General features: G+C 40.0%; 1 protein-coding gene across 1 annotated transcript in view; it reads left to right on the forward strand.

The window, feature by feature from the left end:
- Nucleotides 1-3,807: 3,807 nt before the first annotated feature.
- EFHC1 (EF-hand domain containing 1) overlaps nt 3,808-12,330 on the forward strand; it is a 79,291-nt gene continuing 70,768 nt past the window's right edge. The window contains exons 1-2 of the mRNA XM_043962547.1: nt 3,808-3,914; nt 6,821-7,042. Of these exons, the coding sequence (XP_043818482.1) occupies nt 3,852-3,914; nt 6,821-7,042 (285 nt within the window). The 5' untranslated portion in view covers nt 3,808-3,851. The remainder of the gene's footprint in view (nt 3,915-6,820; nt 7,043-12,330) is intronic.

A 12,330-nucleotide genomic window follows, 5' to 3' on the forward strand; every position in this document is an offset into this window, starting at 1 on the left:
TCCAATCAGAGGGGCAAGGGGGTACTTATGAGATGTGAGTATCAGGAAGATTCAGTCTTTCAGGATAATGAAATTCTGGAAGGAAGGAAGGAAGGGAGGGAGGGAGGGAGGAAGAGAGGCAGACAGACAGACAGGCATGATGGAAAGGTCCAATAAAAACCAAAAGCAGTGTAGCTGGAGGGAAATGGGGAACCACCATCTTTCACAACACCTAGGTTGGTCACCTCAGTGCTATCTGAGATTGTCATTGTATTTATCAGAATTCTTTGGTTTGCAAAGTTGTTTGTTTTTACAATGTTGTTATTATAGAAATTGTTCTCCTGTTTCTACTCACTTCACTCTGCATATAAGTCTTCCAAGGTTTCTCTGAAACATTTTTTCATGCAATAATATTCCATTGCATTCATACACCATAATTCATTCAGCCATTCCCCAGTAGATGGACCTCTCCTTATTTTCCAGTTCTTTGCCACAAAAAAAATGAGCTGATAAGCCAGTGATAAATATATCTGTGCAAATGGGTTCATTTCCTCTTTCTCTTTAGAAGTATAGGGCTAATGGTGGTGTTGCTGTGTCAAAGGGTATGAATAGTTTAGAGACTTTTGGAGCGTGGTTTAAATTGCTTTCTAGAAAGCCTGATCCAATTCACAACTCCACAAACAGTTATTAATACCCCTGTTTTCCAGTGGCCCCTCCAACATTTGCCACTTTCTTTTTTTGTCTTCTTTATTCTGTTTAACTCTTCCCATACTACAGTCCTACTCCAATGACTCCTTGTGGTCTGGACATGGCCCTTGAAGGCTATGCTGAAGGAGTATAAGCTCTCACAGATCCTACCAAAAAGGATAGATTTCAGATATGAACTCAGCGATGGATTCTTTGTTTTTTATTGAAGAACCAGCATAGAGCTAAATTCGGTGAGGCTCGTCACTGGATTAGTTGCAGGGCTATGAACTTTTTGGTCACAGCCTAATCTTGTTGATAATCCTCTACATTTCAAACGTACAATCTCTTTGTCCTACTCATAGAGACCCTCACTCACTCACACACTCCCAACTCATAAGCCCTCATTACCTCTAGCATATAAGTGGTGCTATATAAATGCTTATTCCCTATGCTACTCCCGCCCCCCCCCCATCGTCTCCTAATAGGTCTCCTTCAAATCTCTTCTCTCTCCAATTGTCTTTCACACAGCTGCCAAAGTGCTGTACCTGAAGCATAGGACTGACCACATCAATCCTCTTTTCAATAAACTTCAGTAGCAACCTCTAGGACAATATTTTTTAATTCTGAGGTCTCTGAACTTTTTTAGGGGGGGCATTTTTTTTGAAAACCATTTTAATATAATTGTTTTCTTTTATACTCGTGTATTTCATTTTACACATTTAGAAATATTCTGACAAATCTATAGGCTTCCCCAGACTGCCAAAGGGTTCCATGATAGACACAAAAAATGTTAACAACCTTTGCCATAGGATCAAATAGAAACTCCTCTGCCTAGAAGTTAAAACCCTTCACAACCTGGCTCCAAAGTATCTTTCTAGTCTTATTATACAATATTTCCCTTCTGGTACCCTTGACCAGCCAAACCGACTGTCTTTTTATTCATAACAAAGGATTCAATTTTTAACTTCCTGATCACTGTTGTCTCTTAAAATACCTAGTTTCCTTCAATGCCCAGCTTCTGCAAGAAGCTTTTCCTGTTCCCCCTTCCTCCCACCCACCCCCCAATACTTTGCATTTGTTCCTTATATATGTTGTGTATGTGTGTATGTATGTATATATTTATGTATGCAGATAATGTGCTTAATAAATGTTATTTATTGATTGTGTATTTATAGCGTAATAGGTTACTAAGCAGATCATTTCAGACAAGATCAAAATCTATTCCCCACAAGGTCTTTCTCTCCTTCCTTCAACCTACCAATGTGAAACAGAATCCATCAACCTCCCTCAGTAACCAGTCACAAAATCAATTTTCACCATCAGGAATTTAGTTCTCACTCAAATGAAAAACCATCATGCTCGACTTTAGAGAGCAATTTCCTTTTCCCCCCTTCTTGGAGTTAAAGAATAACTGGCTTGCAACTGCCCCAAATACCAGTTTTTTAAAATAGCTGCACAACTTGGTTACAACCCTCTTGTTCAGAAAAAAAAAAGGCGGGATAATCACCTCAGGACAAGTAGCTAAAGAAATTGGCACAATACATGTACCCTACTCCTATAATTTTGAGGATCCTTGACAAAACCTTATCCTTTACCCCATGGTTTGGTGATGTCTTTGAATATCAGCATTAGAGATTAATTCCTTTGGCTTCAGATTTTGCCACCTGTGAATCCTCACAGATGGGGAAAAGATTGTGTTAGTGGTAATTTGCAATACAATATGGGGAAACTTGTAAGACAATAAATTTTATCACCATCACTTCTTAAGAAAAGCTATGATAGAGAAGAGTGTGGAGCTATTAATAGGAAACAAAAAGGAAAATCAGGGTTTGAGGTGGGAGACAGAGGAAAGGGCTATTGATTTCCTTTTGACCCAACTATGCACTTCTACACCTATACCCAAAAGAGATGAAAGAAGACAATATCTTTTACATATAAAACTATTTAATGGAAACTAAGAAGATGCCCATTAATTGAGGGATGGCTAAATAAGTTGTGATATATGAATGTAAGGGAGTACTGTTGTGCTGTACAAAATAAGGAAATAGATGATTTCAAGAGACATGGGAAAACTTAAGAATTAATACAGAATAAAGGGAGCAGCACCAAAAACAACTTAAAACATCAAAATTATAAAATAAATAATTTTGAGGACTTTAATAAACTGATAAAGAATGAAATGAGAACCAGGAAAACAATTTATGGGATAACATCATAAAACCCAATAACTTTGAAAGCTGTATTATGATCAATACGGTGATCATTCATGATTGCAGAGGACCAATGATAAAATGTTTATTCATTACAGAAAAGTGATAGGTTTAGGTTGCCAAATGAGATATACAAATAGTTATATCTATATCTCCATTTTGTATACAATCATTGAAAAAAATTTTTTTTACTTGACTATGCAGATTTGGCATAAAAATTTGTTTTTTCTTTTTTTCCCCCAGGAGTGAGGTAGGACAGAAATAGATTTCAGTTCATTTTTTTAAATGGAGGTGGGTGGTGCTACAGATGTGAAATGTTGATTGCTCTTAGATGAGGTCACTATTTTATTCGTTTTAATTAACTGTATTACTTTGGTTATGAAGCCTCTTACTGAGAGGGAGTAATCTATAAATGTAATGTAAACCCCAAACTAATATATCAATAAAATTTCAAAAAAATACCCACAAAGTCAAACAGGGAACTTTTATTATTACTGTCCTAAATTTACTAATATACACTTAAAAACTGCATAACAGAAGCTCAGTTTCATATACAATTCTTTTTCTTCGTGTACTGAAATATTTTAGTTATTAAGTTCATAATGAAAATTTAAAAAGAAAAGAAAAGAAAGTCAACTCCTGTAACGTCATAATTCTGTATAAAAGGCCAGCCTGCCCTAAACTCCCATGCCACCATTATGCAGGCTATTGCTAGCAAAGCAATCAGCACCAGAGAACATTCCCACACACGGCGTATTCAGGAAGCTCCCAGCTGTTCAAGGAGGAAGCCTAGGGCCATTGGAATGCGCAGGCGCAGACACGTCATTCCCGTTCTGTCTGCTACTGACTCCCACTGTTCCGTGCTCTCCGAATGTTTGGCGTTACCATGGTTGCACAGCCCTCGTGCGAGTTCCAGTCGCCACGGCAACGGGCTAGACAGAAGCTGGGCCCTAGAAGGCGGCAGCGGCTGTGGCGATGGTGTCCAAGCCTGTGCATGGGCTGCCCTTCTTGCCGGGCTTCTCCTACAGCGACCCCACGGTGAGGAACAGCCCAGCTCTAGTTTAGCCTCAGCACGCCCACTCCCTACCCGCCCTAAGGGCAGCAGGCTCCCAGCTGGGTCCAGTCCTAACCCTTTGCCTCCCACACCCCATTCCCTCTACCGCTCCAACCCAGCCTCCGGCTCCACCTTCCACCTCCAGCTGCGGACGTTATCCCTTCTTCCAGCTCCACCTCCCCTTACCCAAGCTGCATCCCAGCCCCACATCCCACCCATCACTTCTCTCAGACCCTTCCCCCAATCAGTCTTTTCCTCCCTCGACCAGATATATCCCTCATCGACACTTTTTCCCTTCTCTCAGCCCTATCTCCTTCCACCTCCAGCGCCCCACCCCCACATCCTTTCACACAGGCTTATCTACCACCTCTACCCTCAGCCCTCTCTACCTACTCCCATCTCTTAACCCTCCCCCTTCCCTACCTCAATCCTTTCCACCTATTCCTTATACTAGCCCCTCTACAACTCCCATCCCTTCTCCAAGGCCCATCTCCCACCTCCAGCCTCAGCCCTTATCCCTTTTCTCAGACCCATCTCCTATCCCTTCCATTCCTGCCCTTCCCTCCTCCCCTCAAAGCCCATCTTCCCCCCCCCTCCTTTTACTCCCCTATCTTCTCCAAGGCCCATCTCCAGCCCCCAGCTGCAGTTCTGCCTCTCATTCCCTCCCTTCTCCCAGAAGCAGCCCTTTCTCTATCACATTTCCAGACTTCTCCTTTCAACTCATTCTGTCACTCAACCCCATTCCTATTCCTAGCTTAATCCCTCTTTCCCATCTTCATTCCCCCATCCCTTAACAATAATAATAGGCATTTCCATAGCATTTTGTAAAGGTATTTAGATAAATTTTCATTTTGAGCCTATCCCACGGCCCTCCTAAGCCTCAACCTCATTCTTTCTCCTCAAACTTCATCCTTCCCCCATTGCAGCCCCAACCCCTCCCTCGGTCTATTCCTTCCTCTCCCGCTATTCCCAGCCTATTTCTCTAGCTCTCTCCCCCCATGTCCATCTCTCTTCCTTCCAACTCTGTCTCTGAGATCCTTTTCCTACATCTCTTAGCTATATCTCCCTTGCCTGTCCTCCCCACCAGTGGCACAATATAAAGAACAGTGAAGCTGGACTCTGGAGCGATCTGGATTTAAATCTTGCTCCTCATCCATTTTATTGATGCCACTTAGTGACATTCCTTAACTCATCTGCATTTCAATGTCCTCATCTGTAAATTGGGGATTGCAGAATCTAGGAAATGGAAGTGTACCCCATACCTAAACAAGAATCTCCTCTATGGCATCTTTAGCATCCAGCTTCCTCTTGAAGACCTCTAGTGAGAGAGGACCCACTACTTCCTGAGGCAGACCATTTTACTTTCAAAGGGCACTGCTTTAAATTTCTCCTAGATACAGAGGCAGCTCAGTGGTGAAGTGAACAGAGCACTGGCCCTGGAGTCAGGAGGACCTGAATTCAAATTTTTACCTTAGAGGATTACTAGCTATGTGACCCAGGGCAAGTCACTTGACTGCAATTGCCTTAAAATATTCAGGGCCATCTCCAGTTGTCCTGATGTATATCTTGCCATTGGACCCAGATGTCTCTGGAGGAGAGAGTGAGGTTGGTGACTTTTCACAGCCCTCCCTCACTTAAATCCAATTCAGTGCAAGTTATGACATGACTCTGATGTCATGGTCCTCTTCAAGAATGAAGGACAAGGGGCAGCTAGGTAGCGCAGTGGATAAAGCACTGACCCTGGATTCAGGAGGACCTGAGTTCAAATTTGAGCTCAGACAAGTAACACTTACTAGCTGTGTGACCCTGGGCAAGTCACTTAACCCCAATTGCCTCACCAAAAAAAAAAAAATCCAACAACAAAACAAAAAAACAAAGAATGAAGGACAAAGAACAGAAATACCCAAATGGCTTAGTCTTCATCTGGGTGATTCTTATGTTCTTTTCCAGTTTTGCTTGACCCAGTTAATTGGTGAGAGTTTGTTTTCTGGAAGGTCTCTTTTGTCATTTAGCTTGCCCACAGAATGAGCCAGAGATGCACATGCTTTACATTTAGTTTTGAGTTCCAAGTACATGAAATGTTTTAAATTCAATGGGACAAAATGCCAATGTATTTCTCTTGAAGAAGAGAATGTTGTAATTTAGACCTCAGATTTAGGGAGGGAATTCAGATTCTGGGATTCCCTCCCCTTGCTCATCTTGATCACAGGGCAATTATAAAGTCTTTGCATGTGTCAAACATCTTTGACCTTAAGAATCAGATGCAAGGGGGGCAGCTAGGTGGCGCAGTGGATAAAGCCCTGGATTTAGGAGGACCTGAGTTCAAATCCGGCCTCGGACACTTGACACTTACTAGCTGTGTGACCTTGGGCAAATCACTTAACCCTCATTGCCCTACCCCCCCCCCAAAAAAAATAATAAAAAAGAAGAAGTCAGGGCAAGATTCAAGGAGAATAGACTGTGAGCAAGAAAAAAATTTTAATTGAAGATTAAAACAGATTTTACAAAACTAGCATTCAGATGACTGAATTTTGCTATTAACAGATGCCATGAAAAGATTATTAATTATGAGACAGGATGGCCACACTCTAAGCTAATAAAATATTTTTTACTCTTATTTCAAAGGTGATGATCCAGTTGTGAATTAAGGAGCAGGAACAGAACTTTATAAGTTTTATTTTTCAGCTCAATCACTTTACCTCACTGTTTAGCCCTAGACAAGTAATTTAATACTTCACCAAAGATGGGATCATCTTTTAATTGAGTTTACTTTTCCCATGGATGTTTAAAAACAAGGAATAAAAATTGTTTTTATAATAATGGGCTCTACAGTAATATGTAGCAAATGCACATATGGTAGAATTCTTAATGATTCCATTTCTTTCCTCAGAAAACTGCCTTTCACCGAAGCCAGACATTGGAATACAGAAATGGCTATGCCTACTCTCGAATTCCAACAGTGGGGGTCGGCAGAGAACGTCTCCATGTGAACCAGCTGTCCCAAGCTGATTTAGATGAATTGGCCAATAAGAGACCTACGCTGACCTATGAAGAACCCAAGCAGGCCCCACCTTCTGACTTTATTCCTGCTCATGTGGCCTTTGACAAAAAGGTATGGTTTGGGATTTGTAATGCTTATAAGTTCAAGAGACATAGTTTCTTGGTTATTAATAATGTCAGTATCTTATTAATAAAAGAGTTAGTGACCCTCTCGGATGCCAAAGACCAATCATAGCCGTGGACTCAGTTTATAAACCCTGGGAAGGGTGGGTGTTCCTGAGGGTGGCAATCAACTCTGATTGGTTAACAGTGAGATAATGAATATGCAATGAGAAGGTGGACCTGTTTTAACTAACAAAGGGATGTAACTTTGATTATGTCATTTGCTTCTAAATTGTTCAGTCTTTTGGCAATCTAAAGAATTTCTATCCCTAACCCAAGCAGAACACTGTGGCTGGGAGTTTCACCATAGATTAAATACCTTGTAAGGTTGGATGGGGTAGCAATTCCTAGATTGAGGAGAATGTTAATCCTGTCTGCTATCATCAGTCCTGTCCTGCTGAGCCTTGTAATGGGGACATTAGAAAAGGGGAGGGGGGACTCATTTCTCTCAGATTGTATGAGCTCCTTTGTTTTCATGATGAGCCAACTCCTTGCAGAGGAGTTGACAATAAACCAGGTTTCAGAGATTGTGCCAAGGAGAACATTTTTTTCAAGTGCTTCAGCTCTTAGTCAGAGAGTGAGCCCTGAATTGAAAGAGGCTTTTTTTTTTTTAAGTGAGGCAATTGGGGTTAAGTGACTTGCCCAGGGTCACACAGCTAGTAAGTCTTAAGTGTCTGAGGCCAGATTTGAACTCAGGTACTCTTGACTCCAGGGCTGGTGCTCTATCCACTGTGCCACCTAGCTGCCCCAAGGCTTTCTTTTGTAAAGAAGAAGATTTTAGTAAATAAATGAAAGAATTTCCCCCAGAGACCTCACTGTAATATTTTCAGGATACAGTTTAAAGACAAGGTGGACAAAGCTTGAAATTGTGGTGAAGGGATAGAACTTCACTTAGGCTTATTTGTTTCATGTTTCTGCTTTTGAAAAGTGTGCTCTCATGTCAAAAGATGCCATAAAATCAGAATGAAAACAGTAAGTCCATATACTTAGGTGGCTGTTTCCTCCCATCTTGCTGAATATGTTTTTAGTTCTGCAAGAAACACTGCAGACTTTAACTACTAAAGAGCAAGCTGTAAGGTCTTTTCTCATGTTTTTCATTTTTTTCCATGCCTTTGCCAAGTGGTACATTCATTCTTTGTGTCAATTGATATTTTCATCTTATTACTGCTTTCTCTACTTTCCAGGCCTATTTTCCCCCCACTCAATCTTGCAATTTCTCCAGTTGCTTTACAGTCTGGAAAATACTTTTGTATTTATCATAGGTTTTTTTCCCCTTTTTTGGGGGGTGGGTGTTTTTTGATTACTTTTTAGTTGATTTTTTTTTTAGTTCATGAATTAGTGGTATTCATTTGACTCTGTACTTATACCTTTTTAATTTATCTTGGGGTTTTTCTTTTGTTTTTTCAAATATCTTCTTGGGGTACCTAATTTCACCTGTCCTTTTTTGACTTATACCATCTGTTTAGTTCACCAGATCTGTCTTTGCTCAATGAGATGAGCAATTCCATTTCATTCCAAAATCGAAGAACTATTATTGACATTACCATTTCTTTCCAAACTGGGCCTTTGGCTCATCTTACCTAGTTTCTAGCTTCCTGGTCAGCCATTTATGGTCGAATAGAATCTAGTCTGCAAGTGACAGTAAATGGTCCATATCCTGGCTATAAATGAACTACCTAATTCATCTCTGAGTGATATAATACTTTTAGTACATTTGCTAACTCTGACTTTTTCTGAGGTTTTAAATTTACAAATGAATTTCATCTTGTCCAGTTTTCATCTCTTCAAGGGACAGTAGACATTATGTGTAATATACTTGTTTTTTTGTTTGTTTTCAGATTTATTTTGTGCATCATAATTTTATAATTGTCAGGAATTTGCATTCTAGAATCATTAATTATATGCATGCTGTTATTAACTATATATATGCTGTTAAGCACACTGCTTTTTTGACATTTGATTTGGTATTATAGCATGGGAAGCTATGAATTTTTTTAATAAACTAAATTCACTTGACGTATTTCCATTGTTTTCACTTAAGTCCACTAAGTACCAATGTGAATTAACTGTGTTTTGGGCCTTATTTCTTAGCTGCTGCTACAGCTAGAAAAGAAACTACCAGGTTCAGACCCCTTTTTTTTTTCTTCTTGGCAAGTGAAACAACTTCCTGTCATTGCTTCTTATTCCTAAACCTAAACTTAGCCCACAAAAATGAAAGTTGAGCAAAATCAAAGTGGTATCTTTCAAGTTTTTATTACATGATGGGAAAATACCAAAGATCACAAGCAAAAGAATATCTGAAAGCTCTACATCAAAAATAAAATGCATCTATTCCCAAATTATTATAATTCTATAATACCATCTTGCATGCCAACTAAATGTCACATTTTTAAAAAAGGAAATAGCTAATGCTAATTTTCCCCTTCCTGCAGCGAACCAAGTTCAAGGTTTCATGTTTCTGAGAACAAATGACATTCTAACTAATTGATAAAGAGCAAGGGATTTCTTTCATAAAATGGCTGTTTTCACTGTGAACAGTTTGTGATAGAAACTTGAACTCTCTTCTTGGTGGAGAAGCAGAGAAGGAAGTTACTTTTTGCTGGAAAATCTAACTAATATGTAATCTATTTATGTAACCTATTTCATACCTGTTCGCTTACACATTGGCCATGATTTCTAGCATGTTACCTGAGTTGTCCAATAAAAATACATATTTTCAGGAACACACATATATTATAAACCAGAGTATTGCTGATAGACCTTTTCAGACAGACTGATAAAAAGCAGTGAGGTATGTAAACAGAGAAAAAATCATTAGGTACATTTTGGCTACTTAGAGCAGCAGTTGTAATGGAAGCTTTTGGTGTGAGTTTGAGGAGTCTTAAAATAAGGAGACTCTCCTACCCAATGAATTCCTCTGTAGCTGGAAGATGTTTGTTACTATAAAGGAGAGAGTTTGACTGAAGAGGGTTTCTTGCCACCCCACCCTTGGCACACACACCCCCTCCCCAACAGAAAAGGGCAGAACTGAGTGTGCTAGACCACATTTGTGGTGGCTCCACACCCACGGGGCTTGGTTTTGGACTGGAGCCCTCTTTTTGCCTGCTACTCTGCCATCCCTTTTGTTTTCCCCCTTCCTTTTCTAGCATGGAGGTAGAGAGAGATTGCTTAGCAGTGAAACAATGACTCCCTTGGACCAGAAGCAAGAGAAAGTCCCTGAATCAAGTTTATATTTTGCCTCTTAAGAAGTTTGTACAAATGTACAAATTATTAATTTAAAAATTCATAAGCCATAGCGTTCCTAAGCCAGATGAAACTCCTGACTGATTAAACTGAAGTATCCCTCTGGTCTAACTAATTAAACAAGAAAAAGTAGCAGTTAAAGGGGAAGCAGCGAGAAAATGTATTATGATCACCTGTGACCATAACAGGCAGAAAGAAAAAAAGTTGGGGATTTAAATCTTTATCCTCTTTTCCATTGTCCTTAAAGATAGTTACCTCTCAGTTGTCCCCCTCAGTCATGATGTCTCTCTGTCACCTCTTGGCTCATGCTAAGCACTTGGGATACAAAAAGAGGCAAAAAACCAGTTAGTTCTTTTCTTCAAGGAATTCACAATCTGATGGGGGAGACAATATGCAAACAAATATATATGAAGCAAGCTAGGTACAGGATAAATAGTGAAATGAATGAAAAGCCCAAGAGACTGAGTTTCTGGGTAGCTAATAATCATTTTATCAATTAGGCTAGTAAATAATAAATTGAGGTCAGTGGTCTCTCTATAACCAAAGATCCTGTGTGGAGGTGGCCTAATGTTTAAATATCTTTGGAAAAGGGTATGTCCCTGAAAGGTGAAAATCAACTCTGATTGTCTAACAATTAATGAAAGAATGAATATTATAAGGAGAGGAGGGCTTTTTCTTTCTTTTTTTTTTTTAGTGAGGCAATTGGGGGTTAAGTGACTTGCCCAGTGTCACACAGCTAGTAAGTGTTGAGTGTCTGAGGCCAGATTTGAACTCAGGTACTCCTGACTCCAGGGCAGGTGCTCTAACCACTGCGCCACCTAGCTGCCCCCTGGAGGGCTTTTTCTAATGAGGGGCTGTGTGTGTGTGTGTGTGTGTGTGTGTGTGTGTGTGTGTGTGTGTGTGTGTGTGTGTGTGAGAGAGAGAGAGAGAGAGAGAGAGAGAGAGAGAGAGAGAGAGAGACTTTGAGCATGCCAACACTCCCAGATCATTCCCCTCCAGCAATCTATTTGAAAGAATCTATTCTCCACCCAGTTCTACCCAGGTTGAACAATGAACAGTAAGAATTCCACCTAGATAAGATGGGTCTTTGTGAGGTGAATTTTGGGGCAAGGTCAGAAATGGCCTTGAGAGATTGGACTTTGAATGAGCAAGCAAAAAGAGGACCTTTGGGTCCCATATCTAAAACTGGTTATTAATATAATAAGAAAATAATCATTTTTCTCCTTAGGAAATAATTCACACAGAGAAGGCAGTAGAATTAAGTGGGGCTAGGGAAGGCGTTTCTTTTTTCTTTAGGAAATACCCCATCTCTTATGTGTTAGAGATGTTATTTCCTTTTGAGAGGTTCAAGGATGGCACTTGGTAGGAAGTCAGGTATTATCTATTACCATCACTTTGAGATATACAATTTAGGATATTGGAGCAAAGCTCCAATTGTGGAGTTGTGGGTCGTGAGAATATGGCCAGAATATTTCTCAACTGATCAAGTGCCTTTCCTTTCCTAGGACCACACAGCTAGTTAGTGTTTGAGGCAGGATTTGAACTAAGGTCTTCCTGACTCCTAAGTTGAGGGTTCTATGTATTATGTACTACCTAGATTCATCTTATCTACAATTCCAGGTTTTATGGACCACTTGGATTCAGATGGACATTTATCTGTGAAGTTATAATTGGGGAAATGAGATCACACCTGGGGGAAAGCAAAACAAAATAGTAGACAATTTTAAATTGTCAGGCCTATGCCAGCATGGTGGCCTTGGATTGCCCTTAGATGAAAACATAAACAGTCTCTGAGGTGCTTTTGTCCCTTTTTCCCTTCAGGATTATACATGAGAATGCTAACTTATATTCTATGAGAAAGGCAAAGTTGTGGGAGGGGGAGGGATGAAGTCCCAATATACAAAGATCCTAACAAGGAGAGAAAACCCTTAATTATTAATATAGCTATGTATAAATGTGTGTATGAGTGTGTATATTTTCTAGCAAGCGATGCAA

This window comes from Dromiciops gliroides, chromosome 4, assembly GCF_019393635.1.
Source record: "Dromiciops gliroides isolate mDroGli1 chromosome 4, mDroGli1.pri, whole genome shotgun sequence".
NCBI lineage: Eukaryota > Metazoa > Chordata > Mammalia > Microbiotheria > Microbiotheriidae > Dromiciops > Dromiciops gliroides.